General features: G+C 36.5%; 1 protein-coding gene across 1 annotated transcript in view; it reads right to left on the reverse strand.

Annotated features, from left to right (window-relative positions):
* Positions 1 to 26,469, reverse strand: part of UNC5C (unc-5 netrin receptor C) — a 358,016-nt gene that overhangs the window by 106,850 nt on the left and 224,697 nt on the right. Inside the window, exons 3-4 of the mRNA XM_087962879.1 lie at positions 17,092 to 17,235; positions 6,518 to 6,621 (exon numbers count right to left, since the gene is read on the reverse strand). Of these exons, the coding sequence (XP_087819005.1) occupies positions 6,518 to 6,621; positions 17,092 to 17,235 (248 nt within the window). The remainder of the gene's footprint in view (positions 1 to 6,517; positions 6,622 to 17,091; positions 17,236 to 26,469) is intronic.

Below are 26,469 nucleotides of genomic sequence, written 5' to 3' on the forward strand. Positions count from 1 at the left end.
CTGGCATGTTACGGACCAGTGCTGGTCCATGGACCAGAAGTTGGGCACCCCTTCCCTAAGGCTTCAGATAGAATCTGTCACTACAAATGTAATCTCCACTAATGTTGAAACATTTAAAATCAGTGCTTTTAAATTTCTTGTTTTATTCAATTTCTAATCTGTTGAGCAAGGCTGCTAATTTGCATATCGTTAAGCTATCCAGCTATATACAGTCTTAAGTAGGCAGCTAAATTTGTAGATGATGGACAGCTTTCCGTGTGGTAGGTGAAACAGTGTTCTCTCCTGCTGAGGACAAACAGCACAGCAAATATATCTTCTATGCCATAATATATTCAGAATAAACAAAATGATCTTACTGTTCATCTGCAGTGATTTCCTGCCACTAATCAGTCATAAGATCCTAAAATCTAGGAGGAGTTGCAAATTCATTTGTAAAAAAAAAAGATTGTATCCACATCTTCAAACTAGTGTGTAGACCATGTTTAGATTTCCCATGCTCTGAACCACAGGGTGTAAAATGTAGACGAGATTATTTTCTCATAGAGCTTTTAAATGTAAATACATACTTGGGTATTTCAGAAAAAATATTTAAAAGGCTGGATATGGCTTGTCTTTCTTTTAAACAGAGAGTAATTACAAGCTTGTTTGCTTTATTTCTATTAAACAACTTGGAAAGTTGCAGGCAACTTTCTAACTTCCAGTCTGGCAATTATAATACCTTTCAAGCACATGGAATCTAAACAAAGAACCTACACATCTTCAGATTAAAATTACAATCTAATCCTTCAGCTGAGTGATCTTATATTAGTTTGCTTTCCTCTCCCCCCAAATATTTCATATGTTGTTTGTTGCTGGTAGTGACAACAATAACATATTAAAGTAAGTTATTCATATTCATTAATTTTATGTATTTTGTTCTTCTAACAATGTTGGAAGGAATTTATACAGAAGCTCTCTTAGGCTAATCTACTCTCTTGGACGTTTGACTCCACTCCTGATATTAAGACAAATAAAAAAAGTAAAAAAGGCAATTGGGAGTTGTGTGAAGTGGAAGACATTAAACGGCTTTATGGATAGGATTCTTGGACCTGCCAAGTGTTAATTGGTGTCTGCCCCATGGCAGTACAAATAGGCTTCACAGCCTATTAGGTTGCAGTCATCAATCTTTTCTGCTTGACAAAGTGAATTAATATGTTTCAGTCTTCAAAGCACAACAGTTACTAACAAACCAACTTGTGGATGACAGTATATCAAAGCTGAACTGCAAAAACTGCTTTCTGAATGGCATCAAAATATTATATCAAACTTAAACAGCAGATAGCGCTAGATTTGGCGAAATGGGAAAATTTACAACTGTCATTAATAGGGAGAATATCAACAATCAAGATGAATATATTACCCAGAATTTTATATTTGTTTCAAACAATTCCAGTTAGGCTTGGAAAAGACTACTTTGAAGATTTAAATAAAATTGTGTTGAAATATATATGGCAAGGTAAGAAAGCGAGAATAAAGTTAAAACTTTTGCAAGATGCTAGAATAAGAAGAGGATTTGGTTTGCCTAATTGGGAGTTGTATTACCAAGCTACAAATGTGATGTGGGTTAAGGAATGGATAACTTTAAGAAATACTAGATTGTTGACATTAGAAGGACATGATCTATTGTTGGGGTGGCATGCTTTTTTATGGTATAAAGCAGGGGTCCTCAACCACCGGGCCGCGGACCGGTACCGGGCCGTGGAGCACTCTCTACCAGGCCGCAAAGATTTTTTTTTTTTTTAAATGGCGGCTTTCTTCACCTTCGGTGAATGCTGCTGGGATCGGAGATCAAGGACACAAATGAAAGAAGGGGAGGGAGGAAGCAACCGAAGCCTGTCCTTCTCTCTGGGTCAGCTCTCTCAGTCGCTCTCTCGCTCCTCCACCAGCACAGGAAGAAACTGCTTCAAAGAAGCGGGGGGCTTTTCCTGTCGCCGCAGCTTCCCCGAAGCACCCGTTTCTCCCCCACCCCCACCCCGTCCGCCCACCCGCCCGCGCGCGCGTGCGCGCGGGGTTCAACCCAGTGCTCCGTTCTGCCTGCCTGCCTGCCTTCATTAATGGTTGAATCGGAACAGCTTCGGCTGAGTAAAAGAGGCGAATAGTTATTATTCTCAGCCGAAGCTGCTCCCAAACAACCAGAAACTAAGGCAGGCAGGCAGGCAGGCAGGCAGAACGGGACACTGTGGATTGAAGCGCGCGCGCGCGTGGGGTGGGAGTGGGGGTGAAACGGGCGCTTCGGAATAGCTGCGGCGACAGGAAAAGCCCCCCCCCCGCTTCTTTGAAGCAGTTTCTTCCTTGGATGGTGGAGCAGCGAGAGAGCGAAGCCTCCTTCTCTTCTCTTCCCCTCCCCGGTCCTTGCAAAAATTTTCTGCTTGAAACCGGTCCCTGGTACAAAAAAGGTTGGGGACCACTGGTATAAAGGAACTAACACACAGGGGTACTTTAGAAGACATTGTATACAGGAGTCTCTGTGGTTAAATTGGGGGAAGATTAAAAGACAATGTTATTTGAAAATTCCAGTCTGGCTATCGACTATTGAAGCATTTTCTTATCCTATAATATACAAAAAGGAATCTGATTTTATACTTATTTTTCTGATTTTATACTTATTTTTCACTGTATTTTTTTTGGGGGGGGGGGAGTTGTTTTTCCCAGTCTTAAATTTTCCATTCTCTTTCCCCCCACCTAAGATTATTTGTTCATTAAAGATGGCTTCTTCTTTGTCGCAATCTTCTTGTTCTGCAGGCATTTCTTGTTGTTTCCCATAATTCCAAATCTCCATTTCTAAAAACTGAAATACGAAGCCAAAAGAACCTCTCCCTTCTTGTGCATCTTCTTTGTACTTTTTAAGTTCCATTTTCAGTTCTTCTAAAAGTGGAGCCGTTTTAAACAGTTTTAAACAACCACCCGATTGATTTTAGTCATTCAAATACAATAATCAAAAATCCAGAAATCATCAAGTAATCCAAATAGTCCCAAATTATTTCTTCTTATTTCTTTTTCCACTTTCTCTTCCTGGGGTTTTTGTTGCGATATTTCAGTTAAAATGTATCTTTTGAAGTCTTGTTGAGATTTTGCTGTAAGTTCTTTTTAATTCCAGGCAGTCTCCTCCCTTCCAGATCCTGCCCTTTTAGTCTTTTTCTCTCCTTTCCTGTTTTCAAAAGCTTTTGATTATCCAGAAATCTTTATTATCCCTTTGACTTTTTATTTACAGCATTAAATGCCTATTAATGTCAAAGTGGATTTTTTTTCCCAACTTCTTGCTTAAGTCTCTTAGCTGTCAGTATAGGAAAAGGAGAAAAAAAAACCCAAATCTTTTCCCTTTTCTCTCTCCTTCGCATCTTAAAAATCTTCTTAGGGAACAATGTTATTGTTTTTTAACAGTTTCAATTCCAGGGTACCTTATTTGTTGCTTTTGCTGTTTGACCCGGTCAACCAAAACTTTTTCTTCTTATCTTCCTCCTGCACATTCTTTTCCAGTCGAGTTCTTCTTTGTGGTGGCCATTTCTGACCACCGCTACAACCTCCTTCAGGAAAGGGAGTAATGGCCAGCTGGGGAGAAGAGATGCAGCTCTCCTCAACCCTGCAGGCAGTCTCCCCCTTCTTCACCACCTCTACGGGGTGGCTTAGCCCCGAAACCAGCCGGCTCGGGGCGCTCCAGCGGTGAGCATGGATCGAAGCCTCGCAGAAATGAGGTTTCGGTCAGTTGCTGAAGAAGCTCAAACCGGAAGTCCAAACAAGACTCTTTCTAATTAGAAATTAAATGTTTCATATTACAATGAAATGTGTTTAGGTCTATTGAAAAAAGCACAGCCAGAAATATCAACAATGAAATATATGATTAAATAAAAATATCCTTGCTTTGTCTATTAGTCAACTTTTAGACTGTTCGATTTAAGAGAGCAGCAGTTACAAAGAAGATTTAAAAAAAACTTTCTGACTATAACGTCATTTCTCTTTTGTGGTCTTATAAAATATTTTAAACCATTTGCTTTTAATTACTTTTTTCTCTCCTGTCAAAAAGCTAGTATTTTGTAACTGGTTGAGTATGACATACAAAAAACCCTGAAAATTTCTCTTTCTACTAATTGTGTTTCTTCTTCCTTTGCCTGGCACACAATCTTTTCTGCTTTGGGGACAAAACTATTAAAACATTGGGAGGGATGATCCGTGTCTTGTGCATAATTTAGAACCCAGACAATCTGCCAGTCATGAATAATCTCAGCTTCTAGCAAAGGTAATGAAGTCCCTAAATACCCTCATGCAATTGCGATATGATGCGCCCTGTTATAAATATTCTTGTCACTATGCAACAGCTGGTTGTTAGGCAATTCAGAAGAAAAGGAAACTGATAAGTTCTTCTTGAGAACAGTAGTTGATTAATTCTACCGTTATCACAATGCTGACTTCCAACCTATCTCTGCATTAAATTATTAATCTCATTGCACCAGTCTATAAAATAAAAATGGAAAAGGAGTAAAATGCATTAACCATGTAATTATAATTATCTGTTGCTGTTTTAACAAATCAGGATAGGCTTTGAGATATGCTTTGTACAGACTGGCTCAGCTAACTTACAGAATCCCCCCCAAAACAGTTACAAAGTAAATGGCAAGCATCTTGTTACCAAAATGATGGCATTATATTTTGATTTACCTATCTGGAAGGCCTTTTGCATGTGGTGGACTGAGAAAATATGAGGTGTGGATTAAGAATAAACAATGTTTTATTACTAAGTTGTAAAAATTCCTTCTACATTTCAGAAAATACATTGTGATGGAAGAATCTTTGTGATTTACCCCTTGTCTGTATATTAAGTTTACATCCTGCCTTTCCTTCAGGTGCAAGGGAGTGTTTTAGCCCTCCCTCCTGCTATTTCCCTTCACAATAATCCTGTGAGGTACGTTGTGGTGAGAGGGGGGAGGGGAGAGGGAGGGAGGAAAGAGGGAGAGTGAGAGAGAGGGAGGGAGGGAGAGAGAGAGAGAGAGAGAAAGAGAGAGAGAGAGAGATCACACCCGCCCTAGCCATGCCCATCTGCCCTCCCCAAGGTCAAACACAACCCTGATGTGGCCCTCAATGAAACCAAGGTTGACGCCCCTGGGATAAAATGATGGGGGATTCCTCTCTTGATCTCTCTCTCCGAGAGAAAACTTGATATTTAATAAATCAAATAATTGGCCACAATTTTACAGAATATCAGGTGTCATATTCCAAGGTGAATTCTTCATTTTGGGAAGAATTTCAGGAAATCCAGTGGAAGCCTCAATAAAAGCCAAGTGTGTTAGGTAGTAGACTTATACCGCCCTCCCCACTATGTTTCTTGTAACTCTAATGGTATATTGATAATACCACAAATATTACAAATGCATAGCTTTTCCTATATAGCCAAAAAGAGAAATGTGAAATATCTATTATAGTTATATCATAAATTGGCTTCATTTTTACTATAATTTGGCCATCCAGAAGAACTTTTATCTTTATCTCGAATTAGATTAGTGGATAAATAGATTCATTATGTAATAAATATATTTGTAGTTTAATATGTAAATCTTTTTTTAACATCTTTTAGGTTTTCTAAATCTTACCTTGAGCAAATGTTTCAAATGTCATTTGGTGTAGCATCCCACCAAATAGTTCCAACCAGTAGAAAGCTTTTACCACAAACTGTATTATAAAGCTTTTATTTATTCAGTATAAAACAAGTATTACATACTTCTACTTAACAAGTAGACAAAATGGAAGTATTTAAGTCCAATTTCAAAGAAAGTCCACAAGCATTTTTAAAAGCAGCACGACCTCCAAGTTTGGAGGGTAGGTTTTTCTTAACAGATGGGCTCCCTAGTCAGAACATTTATAGTTTTTTCCCTTTTACTCAGTAGGTCACTTCCACAAGATAGATATCAAGATACTTATTTCATGTGTTTTTAATTGCTGTTAAGTAAAACAGGCATGGAACATTAAAAGATGGATTATAGTTTTCCTTTGTTCCAGATCCTTAACAGACCACAGCAGGTGCATACTTACCATGATGCAGTTTAAATGAGTCACCATATGTATAATCATAGCTGTAAAAGTAAATGCAGCAGTAAAATTATTTTAATTATATATATATATATATATATATATGAAAGCTGGTTATCTCAGTATTAGAATGTTGGCATGGCCTGGTGGGGGAAGAAAGAGTTATATTCATATGTTCTACATGGTGCCTGTCTTAAGAGACTGATGTTAGCTGTCTTCTTGTTTCACCATAAAAGTGGAAGGAAACATCTCATTGTAACTCTGCCTAGTGGAGCATTCTAATTGACTCTGAAGTCATTAATCAGCTCCCAATCAATCTACTCTACCAACAGCAGGAAGTTTGATGTCCATTACCTTCCATTTATCATGCCATCACCTAATTCACTGCACCATTAGCCACAGATTAGGTCTCAGGATAGCAGCCTCAGCTTCCCACCCTTCAGAGACTCCTGTCACTCACCTCAGCCACTGGGATTCCTTCAGGTGGGCGACACTGAAGTAGTACTTCTTGCTCCAAAGACACTTCCTTTCCTAATGGTTCCTGTTCAAAAGTTTTCCGTAAATCTAGGATGGGAGGAAAAACATATTTAATTGTACTATTCCTTATGGCTAAAGACACATTTCTTCTGAAATTGTATTTCCAGGACTAATACGTGGATTGCAGTTCTTTTAAGTTTTGTGAGGCTGTTTCTAAGGTATACAAATATTGTATACAAAAAGTAGAAGGTAAGAGAGGGAGAGAGGGATGGGAGGGGAGGGGAGGGGAGGGGATGGGAGGAAGGAAGGAAGGAAGGAAGGAAGGAAGGAAGGAAGGAAGGAAGGAAGGAAGGAAGGAAGGAAGAAAGAAAGAAAGGAAGATTTGTTGCAAAAATAAATGGAATGGAATTGTGGTTCAATAGATTGAACTGGCATAGACCGGAATATGATTGATTCAGTCTTTTCTAATTAGAATACCAGTAAAGCACCAAACATTAAGGTGATGTGATGGCCATGTACCAAGAAAATGTATAAGTAGCATTTTTAATGAAAGATCCCCATTATACTCTGCTATGACTATCTTATTAATAATGGAGAGTGGAATCTTAGAAAATATGCTTTGCTCCTACTGCTCTGCACTTAGCTTTATAGGAATGAATTCCAGTCATTACTTGTACCAAATGAAGTTTGAGAATAAATTGCTCTTTGACTTTTTTTTTTAAACAAGAGGTGTTTATATCTGCTTATCTTATTATATCTGTTTTTTGTTCACTTGAGATGGTGACAAGTGAGACTGGCTTTCGATACACAAATGAACATGGAGCATGTGAGGCCCTTACAATCAGGTATTTATTTTATGGTTTGCTTTTCCAACTTGTTTTGAAAAGTTAATTGAAAATAATTTCTTAGCCAGTCATTTGTTGAAATGGCACACTGCCATTTTGCTTTGTGTGCATGAATCCAGAAGGCATTGAGTTGATAGGCATAATTACTGTTAAGAAAGAGTTGACCTGAGGTCTCCTAAAATTTTGATTACTTCTGTCAAGGAAGTTCCATGGCAAACCATTGAAACTGAAGGATATTTATCCTGTAAAACATTTTTTGTTGAAACACATACTGCAACATAGATATCAAATTCAATTGTAATCAAGTGTAACCTAATTGACTGCTAACATTTTATAAAATCACTTATTATCCTGATTATTCTTTACTTGTCCTTAGGGATTGGCATTCATTATTTTATTTAATAAAGCAATATCCTAGTGTCGACTAGCAATAATATTACTAGTTGAGATGGCTCATTTATTTCCATGCTTCAGTTTCCCAAACTTGGTCAGTAACCATTTATATAAATTATGATACATTAATTTGCGAGTTTGGATGATTTGGGCTGAATTTGAAAAATGCACCACTCTGTGGTCAGTTGTTGATAGGATTCAATGGTATGTGGACAGTATTCAAAGTTAAGCTCAAGCTGTGTCCATTGCTTAGAAGTGGCCCAACCATCACAAAGAATAAAGCAATTGCTGTTAGGTCCCATAGATTCCCATAGGGACATTGTCATTTTGGTGGGAGAGGGAGGCTTGCAGGGAATCTCTGCATGGGGCTTTTGTTTCTATTCCTTGCTTTGCCTTGCTGTAAAGGAAAAGGAATGGAATGTAGGGGGAGGAAAAAGGAATGTGCCTCGAGCCATCTGCCTTATCTCGTCTTTGGAGAAGAGTGGCAGTGTTGCCTTGGGAACCAGCATTCATCACCTTCTCGGCCTGAGTTTCTCATAACATCTTTGCACCTTGGGATTGGCTTGATGATGGACTGGACTTTGGGAGGGGCTCTGTTCGCTCTAACATTTTGAGCGGGAAACCTTAGTTCCTGCCTACATCTTCTTGCTATCACAATCTTTCAATACAAGTTCCTTTTGAAATGGCTTTTGTTTCAAGAGTTCTGCTTTCTTGAGAAGACTGGCAAGGCAGGACCTTGGGTTGCAAATGACAACATAGACAGAGTAGCACTCTCACCTTATCTCCCTGAGACTCACCTCCACTTTAAATATTTCCTTTTTTGATCAAGTACTTAGCTATCAGTAATTTTACTTTCTCCAAATACTTTCCTTCATGATATCACTGAGAGCATTTCTGTGTACGTATGAGTCAAAAGGCACCAATACAAATGCACCAGCAGGACAAATACCTACAGTATATGTTGTTCTGTTCCCATGATACATAATGGTGCAGTGCGGCATTGGTTGCTACAACCAGCCAGCAGTGTCAACAGAGAAATGAACTACCAGCAAGAAATTGGAGGACAGAGCAATCAGCCTGCTGCCTTAAAGTGTGTAGTTGGAACTGTTCTGTATTAGCTTAATCTGCTGTTGAATTTATGTTCTGCTGCCAGCCATCTTGGGTTAAAGGGCTGGATAGAAACTAATCAAGGAGAGAACCAACCTAGAACTAAGGAGAAATTTCCTGACCGTGTCTGATTTTTTCAGCATGGACCGCCCTGTCCTTTAAGGGCTGGGATGGATTGGACATTTACATTTGAGCTACTATACGTCCATGTGTCAGGTTCCCAAGTAATGAAATCCATGTTAAAAGAAAAATAATAAAGTCCATCTTCAAAAAGATTTCTTTTATTTAGGAAAACATCAAATTGGTAAAGTCCATGGTAATTCTGGATCTGACACAACCCAGAATCACCACACAATATTAGAAGTTAGAAACACCCCCCAAAAGTCACATTCTCCAATAGAAGTAATACAACGTTGCTTGATGTCATAAATCTCCACCTCCAAGGGCCCCAAACCCAGACAGCTCATTTCCCATGGGAAAGAAGATACCCTAGCCATAACACTTTCCTTATCTCCACTCCTCCCACCTTAGGAGTGTGTCAAGCCCACAACTCCCCCCCCCATGACCACCACAGGGAAAATAAGAAAAAAGAATATATACTAAGACAAACTAAAATGGCTACACTTATGACAATTTCGGGCTTGACACCATGTATTTTCCATACGCTAAATAAGTAAATCCTGACCATGCAATTAATCAGTGGAATGGCTTGCCTTCAGAAGTTGTGGGTGCTGTGTCACTGCGTTTTTAAGAAGAGACTGGATATACATTTGTTTGAAATGGTATAGTGTTTCCTGTTGAGCAGGGAGTTGGACTAGAAGACCTCCAAGGTCCCAAGAAATCTGTTATTCTGGACTGAGAAGTCCTGAGTTTAACTATACAATCACTGACTTGGATCAGTCTCTTTTTTTGCTTAGTTTATGACACAGTTGTTTAAGAAATAAAATGATGAGAGATAATCCTTCCCCTTATATGAATTTGTGTCTCAGTGAGAAAGGTAGAATATACATGAAATAAAATGTACTTTTTTATTCAGGCACAAAATATGCTAAAAACCCTTCACCGCTTCACACAGCTTGCATTTCTCTCTCTATATATATAAAGATTATTAGGGCACTGTGTCATTTTAAACTTAGGTTGACAAAGAGAAAAATACAGTAATAATTGCAGTAGCATACATAGATACAGTGATAAAGAACATCAAGATAATAAACTAGGAGCATTTATATTTACTGCAGTGAAAGAAAAAGGAGTATACTTGGAATAGATACAAATCTAAGCTAGTTCCTGGAGTCTGGTTTTGGCTCTCTAGAGCATTAATTTAAACTTGAAGTAACTTGAAGTTAATGTACAAGTTTTTAATCTTCTCTGTTCCTAACACACTATGTTTCTGAAAGAATCGTTCTAGAAACAGCTTTATTAACTTGTAATAGTGATAATTTGTTGTTACTGCTTCCTTACAACCTAAACCCTGTTTTGCCTGCTGAAAAAGGTGACACAAAAAAAGCAGCCACAGATAACATTTCTTTTCTTTACACACCCTTCGGAAGGAGTTTCTTTTCTTTTTGTTTATTTCCATCAGCGGGGAACGTGACACTTGAAATGACACTATTCCTCTCCACCAGGTCAGTGATCTACAAACTAAAAGGACTTCTAATATCGACTGGCATAATAAGCTGTAATGTCCTTAAAGAACCCATTGGAGATTATCAAGTGAATAATATCCTTTTTTAAAGAAAGGGCGTAATTGTGTACTTACAAGGCAGCTTGTTGGTTGCTTCCTTTTGTGTACTTAGAATGGTCATCCAAAAATCCACTATACTAACAGACCTGATTAGCTGTGAAATGTGCTTTTTGGTGGCAATTCCATTAGTGAACCAGTGTGTATGTGTGTATTTATTTTACAAGTACAAAAAAAGAGATAAGAAGTTTAGTAAATCTATTGTTGATGTACAATTACAGTGTCTATGTGCTTTCCTATGCAGAAGTCATTACAAGTTAATCTTGCTGTGATTCCAATCCTTTGCTTACCATGTGTTAACAAAACCTCCTTTTGTCTAAAAGAAAGGTATAATTCCCCCACATAAACACACTATTTATCCAATGAAAGAATTGTTTACAGTGTAGAAATCAGTATTGGAAGCTGATTTCCCCTCGTTCAATTTTCTGTTGGAACTTTTAAAATCCAGATGCAATGTTATCCTCCAGGATTCATGTGGTCTGTTATGATTATTGCACTGAATGTATTTGCATATCTAAAGTATTCTTTCCCAAACTGGTATCCTCCAGTTGTGCTGGGAAATAGCTGTTGGAGATACTCTTGAGAATCCTAGGAACTTCTGTGCAAAACTCTTCCAAGGTGCACCAGCTTGCAGATAGGAAGTTCAGAATAAATTTCTGTAAATACAAGCCTGTGCCTGAAAAACTCCAGACAACAGTGAGATTCAACTCATTGTTTATGGCATAAATTAAAAACAAGTTCTCTTTTAAAAAAATATGCAGTTCCATCTCACCTAGCTTGTATTTACTTTCTAAGAGAATTCATCTAGTTAATCTGTCTGATTCATTGTTGGTTTCCACAAGTTGAGGATAACTGAATGAGTGTTAAACTGTGAATCAATAATTTCATGTGAAATGGGTGGCTATATAAATATGATAAAAAAACCAGGTTAAGCTAGAGCAGGGCTGTCAAACTTGCTGCCCACAAAGGGGGGGGGGAGTCACAACATGTCATGTGACGATGTCATGACGACGCAAGTTTGACACTAGAGTGTCATTCTAGGGAAATTGTTTTGACAACTTTAAACAGGTAAGTCATCATAGATATATTCACTAGTATTTCCAAATATTCCAAAGCCTTTCTAGATGGCCATTCATTCATAAGATTTCTAGAAGATCATTCATTCAAATAATAAACATATCTCTTCCAATCAATGTATGATTATTTTGTAATTAAAAAATTAAGTAATTTAAAAATGTTGCAGCAATAAGATCATAATTCATTGGAATATTCATTGTCTGTTCTAAAGTTTCAAGTAATGGCTGAGGAATCACAAAAGTACTTAGAGGGAAAGACTTAGAACCATATGAAAATATTTTCTTACTTTAAAATAAGTAATACTGTGTCTTTTTCCTGAAAGTATTAATCAGCACTGTTGCTGTTTCTATTTTGTTTGATTTGTTTTCTTGTGTTTTTTGTTTGTTTGTTTGTTGTATTTGTCACAAACTTCGGAATTTCTGAAGTCAGATTTTAATGGTATTTAAACATTTAATGATATTTTTTTACACGTTTGCATGCATGCCACAACCAAGGGTCTGTGCATATTTGAATTTGGCTAATGTATGATATTGCAGGTTTCTAAGCTCTCATTATAAATAATAACTTAATTACTTTTTGAAGTCACATTACATCAGGCTTTGGTATTTAAATATTTTAACCACTGGATCAAGCTAATTGGTTTTTTTTAAAAAAAAAAATCCTTGATTTATTATCTAGATTGAATGTGAACAGAATTGAGATAAAATTATGAAACTTTGGACATAATGGAGACAGTGAAGGTGTCCCACTATCCTGTAGAATCAGTAGGGCAAAACTTTTCCCTTTTCCTTCTCCACCCAACATAAGCTTAGAAAGGGCATTCTGTATTTATAAGAAATCTATCTTTGTTGCAATTTAAATATTGTGAATGACCTGTGGTGAACATTCTGCATATTTCACTAAGATTAAGTTTTCAGCACTAAGCTTACCACTGCTACTGTTTCATTTCAGGCCAAGGGTTTGATCATTTAACAGTAATTATTCTGCCAACATAAATTAGAGGATTTTCACATTGCCTAACTCTCCAAAATAACCAATATAAGTATTTACCTACAAATTGTTGTTCTTGTGTCCAAGAGCATATATTTAAAAATTCAAAACTGCTGCTTCTAAAATCTCTTTGTAGTATTTTTATTTTGATTATCATAGCAATTTTTCTCCAATCTTCCTTTTAAAAAAAATAATTTCAAAGATTCCTCATTTTAGAGTGACACTGCTGCTGCTGCTGTTTTTGTTATTATTGTTGTTGAAAATATTAGTTATAAACCATGAGTAGTAGGAAGTTGTATAAAAGGTTCAACATTACATGAAAGTCCATGAATTGATAGTTACATATTGATCAATTGACATGAAGAGCTAGTGTGTCACAAATAGCTAATAAGCAACAATTTTTTGATATATTCCTGGTTGGTTCGAATCATTTCATCACAACATAAAGAGGAGGAGATATCAACTATAAATCTTACTGTAAGAAGCTAATTATAGTCATACCAACTACCCTGATACATTAGATAACAATAACTTCAATTAAAAATCTAATTATGATATGCTGACAATCTGTCATGAGTACCCTGGCAAAAAACCATATTCAAATACGTTCCATAATTTAACATAGTTTTTAAAAAAATTCATTTCAGCATTTTTCAATTTGTCCTGGACTCATTACTAGTACTTTAAATGAATAGTTATTTTGACATTTAACAGCCAGAAAGCTCCCCAGATGCTAAATATATGCTTGTTGCCAAAAACATACTCTCAGTAAAATACTAGGGCTTGCATCTTTTTCTATAAATACTTATATAATTGTTACTGGGAGATATGGAAGCATAGTTAACATGCAGATGTTTATCTATTTGAGCTTTAAAGATCACAGAAACATTACATATATGCATCCAGCAACAAGCCCTACTAAAATCACGGCAGCACAGTTTTAGTAGACAAGATGATTCATCTACTGTACATGAGATAAATCATGTAGATTTGTTCTATGAAGTCTGTTTCCGTACTATAAAATTTGTTCTATGAAAAATCTGTAAAAAGCACTTTTTTAATATAAGTGCAGATATTCCTAGCCAGCTTTCTGCTTTTTATAAGTGCTATAAAATAATAATAAAAACGTTCTGGCTCCAGAAGCTTCTGAGATAGACCACTGAGCTACCATACTTCTTTCAAATATATTCAGTGATAACAACTTATAACAAATGTTGATTGCCAATGATGTCTCTTCATTGCTCTTCATAAAAAAAATAATCATGTTCCATCCATAACTTTAGATCCACAAAAAGAAATAGTCTAGTTTCACGTGTAAAATAAGTTTGTTAAATCTGGAGAAGATACATGGTTAAACAGAAGACAAACAAGATGCACTGATGATTTAGGTTTTTAGCTAGTCCTGGAAAAATGAGGTGTGTAAAAGATATGCTTTGTTGAATATCACCAGGACAACTTGTCAAGTTAACATATTTTAATTTAAATATGGTTGACTTCCACTTACTAGAAATAGGATATAATGGATGAAATGCAACTCTTATGCAGCTGGTGGACTAAAAATGCTCTAGTAAGCATAAACATGATGATTTTAATTCATCTGTGAATGTAATTTCTAGATGTGGCAGTCAAGTGATTAAAACATGTAGGTCTGGCTTTTAAGTTTAGGATTTTTTTTTTAATTTGTGCACTTTGGTATTGGAAAACTAACCTAGGTAATCATTTGTTTCTTACACTGGTAATCAGTTGTAAGCATCACCCAAAAAAAGAGAAACGTATACATGAAACTAAAGAAACAACAAAAGCACCAACCTTTAGGAGTAGTTAGAAATTTGAACATTAAGATTTAGTAGATGCTACTGCAACAAAGCATTCCATTTCAAGATTCTTTATGTGTCTTAAGAATTCTTGTTTATGAATGATTTTAATAGCTTTTACAGTGTTTCATGGAAAAATTGTGCATTCTGATAAAAGGGTTTTCTGGAATTTATTCATAGACGTGCAATTCCCTTTCACTAAAATGTCAGGCTAAATGCCAGACTGATAGACAGTTTCCAGTGAACTTTCACCAAAACTTGTTTATTTCATTTCCCCAAAGGCAAAGAAAGGCTGACTCTGAGTAATGGCCATGGCTTTCATTGTTAAGTCAGAGTAAACTCATTTTATCCACATGATGGTAGAAAGAGAATCTCCAGTGCAAATACTGCTTTAGAAGAGAGTCTTCTCTTTGGAAATTAATGGAAATTAAATATTTGTACAGTAAGGTGAGTATCTGTGTTTCAGTTCGCCTTGAAAGAAGGGAAGAACAGAGTAGAAGAAATAAAATACTTTTTGCAATCTTATTCTCTTCTCTATTTAAAGCAAAATAGACTGTTATCCACTCTTTCTTCAACTTATTAAAAGCAGTGGAATGAAATGATTACACAGATCTAATCTACTACCATGGATTGTATTTATCCTGTCAAAAGCTTTATTTGGATAAAATAACTATTTGTTTGACTGTAGACAGTTTCTCTAGATGGAAGGCCATTAGTTGCAGCATACCTCAGTTCTGACAGATTAATGGATCTACATAGTGCAACTCTAAAGTTCATGAATCCATCAAGGAAAATAAATATCCAAAGTTGAACTGTGAATTTGAAAAATAAAATAAAACCTTATTCATTTTCATTTACTCTTCAGTACCAAAAGAAGTATTCACAATATGTTTAACAATCAGACTCATTTCCACTTTTTGCAATTTATGTTCAGCGTAGTAAATAAATATGGAGAATCAAGTGACTAAACTTAAGAGGTTTTATTGCCAAGTTGTGTAATGCTTTTCAGAACTGGAACAACATTTATCTTTTGAATGACTTGAGAATCCTACATATGTCAGTAGAGTCAGCACAAAAAAGCAGCAGAAATGGCTTCCAATATTGTTAACACAATAAATTCTATGCATTTCATACTTTCACCTTTGTCACAGTAATAATTCAATTCAGCTAAAATTCTTGAAGGAGCTCTGCTTGGTTTTGAGGTCGCACCTTGTATAACTTGGCTCTTCTATTTTCTTGATGACAGTTTCATTGGCAATTGATGTACCACACTGCATTTGAGAAACCATTATGCTGAAGTTGCAATTATTGATGTTGATAAATGGGAATATTCATTCAGCTTCCAGGTCATAATATTTCTCTTAATTTGAATGTACTGAACTATTATTTGCTGTTCTTGGCTTGTCACATATTTATTTCTAAATCATGTTTTTTTTTTCTTTTTATGACTTTTTAATTCCTTTGTTTTGGGGTGGAGTCAGGATGAAACTAACTATTTACTAGCTAGATGCCCTTCCTGACACCTATGTGGAGTTCACAGAAGGTATTTTCTCTTTGCATCCTAACAGAGAAACATCTACCACTGCCTGGGATCGAAGTGTCAACCTTCTGAGTGGGGAAAGAGTGCCTTCATTTCTAGGCCATGGCTCTACTCATTATTAATAAAATTTATATAGCATCTATCTCCCCATATATACTAAAATGCAGAATCTATACTTTTTAAATCATGATTTTCCTTTTCACTTAGATTTGAATGGCTTTGTACTGTTGATCAAATTTTGATCTTAAAAGAAATATCACAAAAGTACTGGCTCCAAGTATTATTTTAAAAACAATAACAAAACTAGATGCAGTAGCAATAAAAGTATACTATCTGGAGTAGAATAAAAAGTATTTTATCCTACTCCAAAAATAACACTTATCAAAAATAGACAATAAACCAGAAGACTTATGACTGATGAGTGGAATAATAATAATTTTAAAAGAAGAGATAATAAGTCTGTGTCAATTGGTCTAGGGATTAATACGCTGTCCTAGAAACCAGGAGACTGTGAGTACTAGTCCTGTCTTAGGCATGACATTTGTTGGATATGAGATAGGTGGCAAATAAATTTCATAATAAATTAAAAAAAGGAAAGCCAACCAGGTGACCTTGGGCCAATCTCTCTCTTTCTCTCTCCCTCTTCCTCTCTCTCTCTCTCTCTCTCTCTCTCTCTCTCTCTCTCTCTCTCTCTGAGTTGTTCTTGTGCGGAAAATAGGGGAGGGAGTTTTATGTATGTTTATCACGTTGAGTTGCTTCTAAAGTAGTAAAGGCAGAATAAAAACAAACAAACCTGATAAATAATTTAATTTATCTTTCAGGAAGGAACACTTTAAACAAGAGATTACAGTAAATATTTGTATGTACAAAAAGTATACCTATGATATTATAGCAAAATCAGTAAAGTATACATGCTACCACAAATAAAAGTTTAATGAAAGTTTAATGAAATGAGTCAGATTCTCACACAGAGCAAAATAATGAAAGAACTTTAATTTGATTACAGTATTTAAAAAAGCTTTCTAGCAAAATAAAGAAGGAAATACTTACATGCAATACGGACATAGGCCTTCCTACTCTTGGTTGTGCCTGCAGAACTCCAAGCTACACACTGGCACCAGTAATCTTCGGGTCCAAAGAGTTCTTCAACTTGTTGCCGTGAAATCTCAATGCTCACCTCTCGAACAATGAGTCCTACCAAAACATAATCAATATGTCTATATTGATTTCAGAATTTGGCATTTTTAGCAGTATGTAAGTAACTCATTGGTATGGAAAAGGGAGCAGTTGCAGGACAAGGAACTATTTTTAAGACACCTTTGAAATACGTATACTTTTTAAAATATAAGTAAGTAAGGCTTGCTTATTTTGGGGATAGGGCTTATATTTGGCGCATACACAGAAAACATGCTAGGGCTTATTTTTTTGGATAGTCTTATTTTCAGGGAAACACCTTACCTTACTGAGGAAGTGACAAAGGTAAGAAGAAAGGAAAATATGCATTTTTATAAAATATGTATTTTACATAGTTAGGCACAAAATTACAAAGCAAAGTTAAAATAAGTAGTAGATTATTGCCAGTGACATAAAATTAATCAAGTTTTGCTCATTTACATTGGTTGGGCATCAAACTGCTTTTAAACTGGATCATGTTTTCTCATTCTTAATTTTTTTTTTCACATAGTGTAAAGCCACGCTACTGATTGCAAAGATCATAGATATCTAATATACAGTAATATACCCCAAGCTTGTACGTTAATTATAACTTCTAGAACCTACACAAGATTTACAACATGCCCGAGTAACCTTCATTTATTGATCCATACTGTGATTTTAAATTATAGTATGATACTGAGTGACAAAGAAAAAAACACAGAGCTTCCATTGTTGATAAAATATTTATTCATACATTTCACATCCAAGGGTTTGCTATGGACAGTTTCTATTGTTTCAGTTATTAGATTTGAGTCTATTTTTCATTTGTTATTATATTTTATGTATTGGGTCTACAATAAGGCCTATATTTGCTTTAAAATGCCTGTGCCAATTTGAATTTCCTTTTTCTATTCTTGTGCTTTCTCTTATTAGAAGAAAAGAAATGTTGTAATTGCTATTGCTTAGTTTATATTTTTGTGATCTTGAATTGCCTTCAACACAAATGTACTAACATGCTGTCTTCTCTGTAAGTAGCTTAGAGCCAGGATAATGTCAACAAAGCTAATGCAATAGGGAAGAGAGGGCATGGACACAGCTTCTTGTCTGCCAATCATAAACACCCCTGCTAAGGTTGGAGAGTTTCCTGAATGAAGCCAAGCTGTGAATGTCCTGTCTGAAGCCTAAATGAAGGTCCAAGTGTAAGTCTATACTCTAAACCAATGTGATGAGAGTCTTCAAAAGCAAGTCAACCTTTGAAGGAATGGAAGGACTTCATTTTTATTTGCTTGGTGGAAGGCATCTTATCATATGTTTCCTGACATGTGGTCCTTCCTTTCAGCTTAATGTATAGCTTTCCTTTTTTAGCAACAGCCTTTTTAATCTATTTCATCTTTCCATATAAGGTATACTTCATGAACACAAAGCAGATTAGATATACAACTCTTGTATCTGCATCTAGATATATTCTTATTCTAGAAATTATTTTCACTTTTATTGCTTATACAGTAAGTTCTTCAAATCATAGTTTTATATATATATGTGAAATATTGATTAGCCTACCGATAAAATTCCAAACAAACAATTTAAAATGAGAGTAGGGCAAAATACAATGTTATAGGATAAAATACATTAATTTAATACATAAATGTGTAAAATAGAATAAAATGACATAAAATTGTATTTCTACATCACCCCTGAAATCTACCCCAATCAGGCCCACATATGCCGATCTTAAGTCGGACCATTTTAGTCAGAAATTGTGCTGTATTAAATGCCATTTTCAGATTCTGGCCACACATGAGATAAGTTGTTTTAATATGGGCTTCCCACTGGACCATATGTTTAATATGTGGACCAAGGTACTTATCTCTCACCTCTTTATACAAACAGAAATTGAATAATATATGGGTCAGATCTTCTATCTCGTCAGTTTCACAGATACATGTTACGTTCATTGTATGGGATAGAATGGAATCTCCCAAATCTAACCATTGTATCAAACTGTTCAAATCCTGCTTGGGTAAACATCTCCCTGAGATGTTTTGGCAATTGTGATTTTAAACAGTTGTCCATTTGGAAGGTGCATTAATATTTGCTCACAGTAAGTTCTTCAAATTGCAAAGCTTTTTTTGCAAAGTTCCTAAAATAAAGTTAAGTAAATATACATTTAAACATATTCTTTGCTCACTCTTGTATTATATAAAGCAAGCAAGATATTTATGAAGGAAATACTTCTGCTTGCTGTATATTATGTTGCATGCATGACTGAGTGTGCCAGACGAGTAATTCATAGTCCCTAGATAGATGATACAAGCCAGAAATACTTGGACATATGCTCTGGATCCTACGAATCAAATGTTTTAGGTCACAATTTAACCTTAAGCTATTTTAGTCTGTGTTAGCAATTTTTTTCCCCCTTTTGTACAAGGGTTTCTTATTTGGAGTTCAGGAGTCAAGTTTTTTTGCCCCTAGCTCCAAAGACAAAGAGGCCTGAGGTCTGTCTTTACAGTGGAAAATTGTGTCCTGCAAAAGCACTGATTACAGAAAGCACACAGTGTGAAGTAGACTATTGTAGAATTGTTAAAAGCATCAAAACCCACATAAATGTGTTGGCAGTAAATGGAAAATGTCTCCAGTTCATAGGTTACAGTGGCCAAAGAAGTGAAAATAAAAATTATTACAGTTGACAAAAGAGAGAAAAAAAAGCAGGAATGCAACCTGAAACCTACCACTACCAGTAAGATTACCTATTATATATATTAAAAAGATATATATATATATATATAAATGATATGTCTAGCTAGCTTTCTTCCTAACAACTAAGTCCAAAAATCTAAATGAAATGTCAAAAAAATAGGGCAATAAAGCAATTAATATAGCAAACTTCCCACCAAATCTTTACCAGAATCTGAAATCTTATGACATTTTCTTAAGACAGCCTTGTAAAATACTGCTGTCCATTGGCATCTGTTTTATGTAAGTTGCATTGTAGAAGTTTTAGGAGTAAGGTTAGAAATGCATTTTAAAGAGTTATTCACATTCAAAAATATTTATTTATCAAATTTTTAAAAGAACTATTGAGGTGGTGGATTGGCAAGAAGATTTATTGCTAGATTCTAATTTCTGAATTATTTTTGAAAGTAGGAAGAATTTTCTGGCACTAGATTTTTGTTCCCCAGGAAAATACTAAATGACATTTTGGTTAAAGTAGATGTAACAATAGATGTTAAAGTTCACAATAAGGGTACATTTACTGTATCTTTTTGTTAGACTCCTCTACATCAAAAATGTAGACATATTATGCATCATCTAAGATATACATAATTACAAATAAGTTGCCATTTGAACAAAAGACCAGACCCAGATATTAATTTTAAAAAAGACGCTTATTCTATTGGGTAGTAGTTAATTCACTTATTTTTTTCAAGAGTGTTAACCTAAAATAGCCTTAATTTTATTGAGTTTTTCAGGGAAATATTTGTCTGGTAATATGTTGGTTATTTTGGTTTGGTGATACACCAGATCATGAGGTTTCCTTTCTTTGCAGAACAATTGTATTGTGAGGATTGCTGGCAGTACATAACACCATTGACATTATTAGTCAGACCCAGTTATGTGTAAATCACAGACACCTTACTTTATAAAGCTTAACTTAATTGTGAGATTTGAACTTAGCAGAAAATTCTTCTCAGGCACTTGATACAATAGACTAGGTAACCATTTCTTTATTTAAAATTAGGCATTACTCAACTTCAAACTGACTCTGAGAAATTCACAATATAATAAGCAATAATTTATGTAAAACAAAACAAGAAGGATCCAGTTTTTTTTTTTTTTTTAGTGACCCTGTAATCCAGGATGGGCTGCTACAGGTTCACACTGGTTTGGGTGAACCAGGTGCTCATTTTATATCTGGGTCATTGAACTAGTAGTTGCAACGACTGGCTGGCCCCGCCCACGCCACCCTACCACTCCCAGGATTCTCTGTGCAGCCGATTTTGGATCCCAGCTAAGTGCGTGGAGGCTCGGGGAGGGTGAAAAATGGGCATCCTGAAGGCTCTGGAAGGCCAGAAAGGCCTGTGAAGTCCAGAGAGGCCATTTTCACCCTCCTGGAGGAAAGCCTCCAAAGCCCAGGGAGAGCGAAAAACAGGCCTCCCGGAAGTTTCAGAAGGCTGGAAACAAACCCATTTCCAGTCTCCAGAAGGCCTCCAAAGGCTGGGGTGGCCATTCTCGCCCTCTTGGAGGCTCAAGGAAAGCCTCCAGAGCCCGGAGTAAGCAAAAATGCCCACCCAGCAACCGGGCAGGGAACTGGTTCCTAAATTTTTTGAAGCCACCCCTGCTATAATCCCTTTTTATTAGGGTGGAGTTGGGGTAACTGAATGGAGCATTTATTAGCAGGTTGCATTTTCTAATACCTATGTAGAGTTCATAGTTCATGCACGCTGATAGAGAAACATCTGTCACTGCCTGGGATTGAACTTTCAACCTTTTGAATGGGAGGTGAATGTCGTCATCTCTAGGCCACCAATTTGAAGGACATACGCAATTAATTGTTATTGTTATACAATTTCACAGTACACCAATATTGTAAGTCAGTATGAACTCTGTTAAAAATAGTAATAATCATTGTATCACTGAAACAAACAGAGAGACCAAAACATCTTTCTTCAACTTGCGGAATCATCAGATAGTGCCTGGGCTCATACAATGTGATACAACACAGTGTGCATTGTTTGGTCCGAGGACTTATTGTGTTCCTGAAGCCAGCCATTATGTTTTTTAAAGAACTTTTTATGACTTACCACACTGGAGCAATAAAGTTCATTATAGTTTATTCAATTGATTTAATACAAATTGTGTGAACACAGCTTGTAACATCTTGTTCGGTTGCTGCCTTTGTTTTGCATTTCATTTCCTTTTTCTTAAAACAAACAAATAAATCAACAAAATTTATTATTCTTGGCATTTTATCCTTCAAGCTGTGAACTATTTTGCATAAATAATACTTCTTAATAGCATTTTGTGAAATTAAAGCACTCAAAGTATATTGCTGTGATTTAAAGGAAGCAACACAAGAAAAACTAAAGGAATATATATATTACATTTGAAAAACCTAAGAAGGTGTGGTGTTATACCCTGCTTTCCTCTGAAGAGCTACTTTGACTTCAGAAAAGATCCCAGATATGTCCTTTCTTCTGTTTAGAATATGATTTTATTTAGAACTGCAGTTGTTTCTCAGTTAATGCTTTTTACCTATTTTTCCCAGAATTACCTTTAAAAGGTGAGAGCAGCAATTCAATAAGAACCATCTTACGGCTACAAACCTGATCCCTAACTTTATGTTTGGAAATGGCCTTGCTATTCTTTCTATGCAGACAGCAGTTTCTAATTATTTGCTCAAGACAAGAAACAGACAGACAGATGGTCCATAATAACAGCATTATGATGTCTTAAATGTTCCACTATCAGCTTTTTGTTGGGGTTATTTCAGATCATTACAGGAAGAAACAGCTTTTTAGTGTTTTTAAGCACTAGTTGCCTTCTAGCTGTTACAAATTATCTCTCTTCTCTTCGTAGGTGGGCTCTTTCTTGTTGGAAATTTTCAAGCATAGGCTAAACAATCATTGCATAAAGTTGTCCTTAATATCCTGCATAAATTGGAATATATGTCCTATAAGAATTTATTCAGCTGTACAATCTTCAGTTGTGCCACTTATCATCCTACCATCATCAGTTATTTTGAACAAGGTGTGTGGTGCTACTATTTCAGAAACCTATCTACTTGCATGTTTGCTACATTCCCAAAAACCAGCTTTCATTTTGACAAAAAGCCAAATTTCAATAGTAATTAAGACCTTCAGCTCCAATCAGTATAAAGTAGTCAGTGCCTCCAATGCTGTAGCTCGGTTATCTTGGGTATTTATGATTGGAAAACATCATGATTTATTCATAGAATTTTATGAACCTCTTTAGAAAAGCTACACAATGCCTTTTGATTAGTAGTGCTAGGAAGGCTGGCTGTCAGAAGCACTCAAGGCCTGGCTCTGCTCTTCCTTCAACCGACCAAGATACTCATCGCAGTATTGAAGAAACTTTTCATTACTAGCTTACCTGCTTGTATGTAATTCTTTATGCAGCTTTGGGCAAAAGGCACCAGTGCATTATGAAAAGAGTTAGCTCAAACCCCAAAAACTTTAACCTTAGACTGTCTACTATTGACCTCACCCCTTTCCTAAGAGGTCTGTAGGGGGTGTGCATAAGCGCACCAACGTGCCTACCGTCCCTGTCCTATTGTTTCTCTTATTCTTCTTTTATTTTTCTTATATGTACCCATTTCATGTATTCACAACTATGTATACACTTATACTTATTATCTTGTAAACAATTGGCAAATCAAATAAATAAATAAATAAATAAATATTTAAAAATGTTATGTAAACTTGTTAATGTGAGCAATATTCCTTAAAATGCAAATATAGCATGTTAACCAGAGGTGGTATTCAACAGATTCTGACCAGTTCTGGAGAACCGGTAGTGGAAATTTTGAGTAGATTGGAATACCTCCTCTGACTGATCCCACCCCCATCTATTCTCTGCCTCTCGAGCCCCAGCTGATCGGCTGGGTCTCCTTTTGTTGCCCTGCACAGGAGAACAGAGCTGGAAATCAGGTTAGTGGGGTGGGGAGAGAATGGATTTTGCAGTAACCTTCCCCTGGAGTGGGCTGGGAATGGAGATTTTACAGTATCCTTCCCCTGCCATGCCCACCAAGCTATGTCCATCAAGCCACATTTACTAAGCCATGCCATGCCCACCAAGCCATGCCTACAGAACCAGTAGTAAAAACATTTGAATCCCACCACTGATGTTAACAAGTCTCAACTTATCTCTGCTGAGAACATAAATTTGGCTTATGATCGCAATGTATTAGCAATACACGTATAACAGGGGCATTAAACTCGATTTCATTGAGGGATGCATCAGGCTTGTATTTGACCTTGGGGGCCTGAGGTGGGCCTGGCCAGCTCAATGTCACCTGCAATAGGAGTGCCTACAACGTCACTTGTAATAGGAGCACTTGAGCGCTCTTCCAGTGAAAATAGGCACGAAGGCTCCGTTTTGGCCGTGATGGCCTCCTGCAACCCTCTGCCAGAGAAAATGGAGCTCGGAAGGGCCTCACACAGCCCTCCCAAGCTCCACTTTCACTGGCAGAGGCACTGTAGGCCAGCCCTTCACTGTTTCCATGGCGGTCCCGCGGGCTAGATCTAAGCACTCTTCAGGCCTTGAGTTTGATACCCCTGATGTTTAGTATCCTTATAGTCTTGCCGCAGTAGTTTGCTTCAGAAACAGAAAGTCAAACTAAATGAATGAATGGAAATATACCACTTCAGTAACTTAGGGCTGAGAGTTTTTTCATCCATGTCTCAAATCAGAAAACTAAAACTTATCACCATTTGCCTATGAGGTTGAAACCACGAGTACAACAATTCTTCCTTGGCATGCTAAAGAAAATTAAATTTAATAAAACATCTGTATGGGTGAGCAGGGTGATATTGTAGATTATATAGAATAGGTTTTCCTTTGTGAATCTTTGCAAATTGTGTAAAAATCGTATCTTTGTTCTTCATGTGAATGCCTCATGCAGACAATTATACCTGTGAAGGACATACTTGTGTGATTATTTTATTATTGCTGCTATAGAAGCAAACAAAAGGACTTTCGATTCAGTAATAGCAGCTATGCTGGGTTTTTTTTAATGGATCAGAGACCTATTCAAGCATCTTCTTAACTCCATCCCTGTTCTTTAGAAAAAAATGAATCAATTTTCTGCTTCTGCCTAGATGGTTTAATATTGGTTTGTATATACACAATCACACATACAAAAAAAGCCTGCCTACACACCATCTGCTTAGAAGTCTTCTTGAATAAGTTTCACAAAATAAGTAGGCAAATTTTGGGGCCTCAATATCTTTTTCTGGGTCCTTGAAGCCTTCCTTCCCCTGAATTTTATAGATCATTTAGTTTTTAAGGCATGGTAGCTGAAAACCTCCAATGGAGATTCAAAACGTTTAATATGAAAAATTTAAAACCATCCAAAATATCTTTCCAAACTTAACTCTCCTTCTGCAGCATTGACTACTACAATGCTACATCAATGCCCTCTGTGACCTTTATGAACCTATCAAATTTAGCATGAACTCCAATGGGATGTCCTGTCTGTGAGCATGGGGATGTTGGTGAGAAGGCCAGAAAAAATCCCTCCATGACCTCTTGATTCTCATAAGCTGAGAGTATATCAGCAAGATATCAATATTTTTTTTCTTTTAATGACCCTGTAATCCCTTGCATCAGGTGGAGTTAGAGCAACTGAATAAAGCTGAGTGTTTACTGGCCGGATGGCCTTCCTGTCAGCATTGCAGAGTTTGCAGCAGATATTTAATCATTGTGTTGTGGTTAGCTGGCAGCAGGTGCGGATGGCTGAGGAGAGTGAGGACTCAGATGAGGGGCCAGGACCATTAGGGAGTGGACTGCTGCCTTCAGAGATTGTGGGGGCTGGCAGCAGTGATGAGGAGGTTCCCAAGGAGCCTGTGCCAAGTGTATGTGCGCACAGGGCTGCTCGTAGGAAAGCACGACGACTTGGGAATAAGGCTGCAAGGCAATGGCCCCTTCTTCAAGAAGATAAAAGCCAGCTGTGAAGTGAAAGTTCTTTGAAGGAAGCAAAGACATTTTGAAACTCAGCCTCGTGGACATTGAAGTATCTTAAGTTGATATTTGAAGACTCTTGTGTTGTGAAATATTTCTTATCTGTGATTCTTGGCAGTCTCACACAGTTTTGGTGAGGTTTGTGCTTATCAAAGTTAATTAGTTTGCAGCAGCCTTTTAATTGGGGATTCATAAGACTCATTAAAAGGTTTCTGTTTCCTTTGGTTATTGTTTGTTTTATTGGAAAAGGGTTTAGGTCAGAACACATTGTGCCCAGAGATAGAAATATCTGCCGCTGCCTTGGATCAAACTCACAGCCTCCTGAGTTTAAGTCGAGCTCCACCTCTAGGCCACTGCACCACTCAAGCAACTTATTAATGATACTGACCATTAATTAAAGTTTCTGCTTAAGTAGAATTTAAAAATCACTTCAACTCTGTATACTGTTTAAGGATAATGAACACCCTGATATCCTTTGTAGAGGACATCCTAAGCATATTACATGGCACAGCTTTCTCTTTCTTTCCTATTGCAGGTAATCCTTGGTTTACAACACTTCATTTAGTTACCAAA

Source organism: Notechis scutatus, chromosome 4 (genome assembly GCF_049901735.1).
Source record: "Notechis scutatus isolate UNSWTSFEM ecotype Mainland chromosome 4, rNotScu1.2, whole genome shotgun sequence".
Lineage (NCBI taxonomy): Eukaryota > Metazoa > Chordata > Lepidosauria > Squamata > Elapidae > Notechis > Notechis scutatus.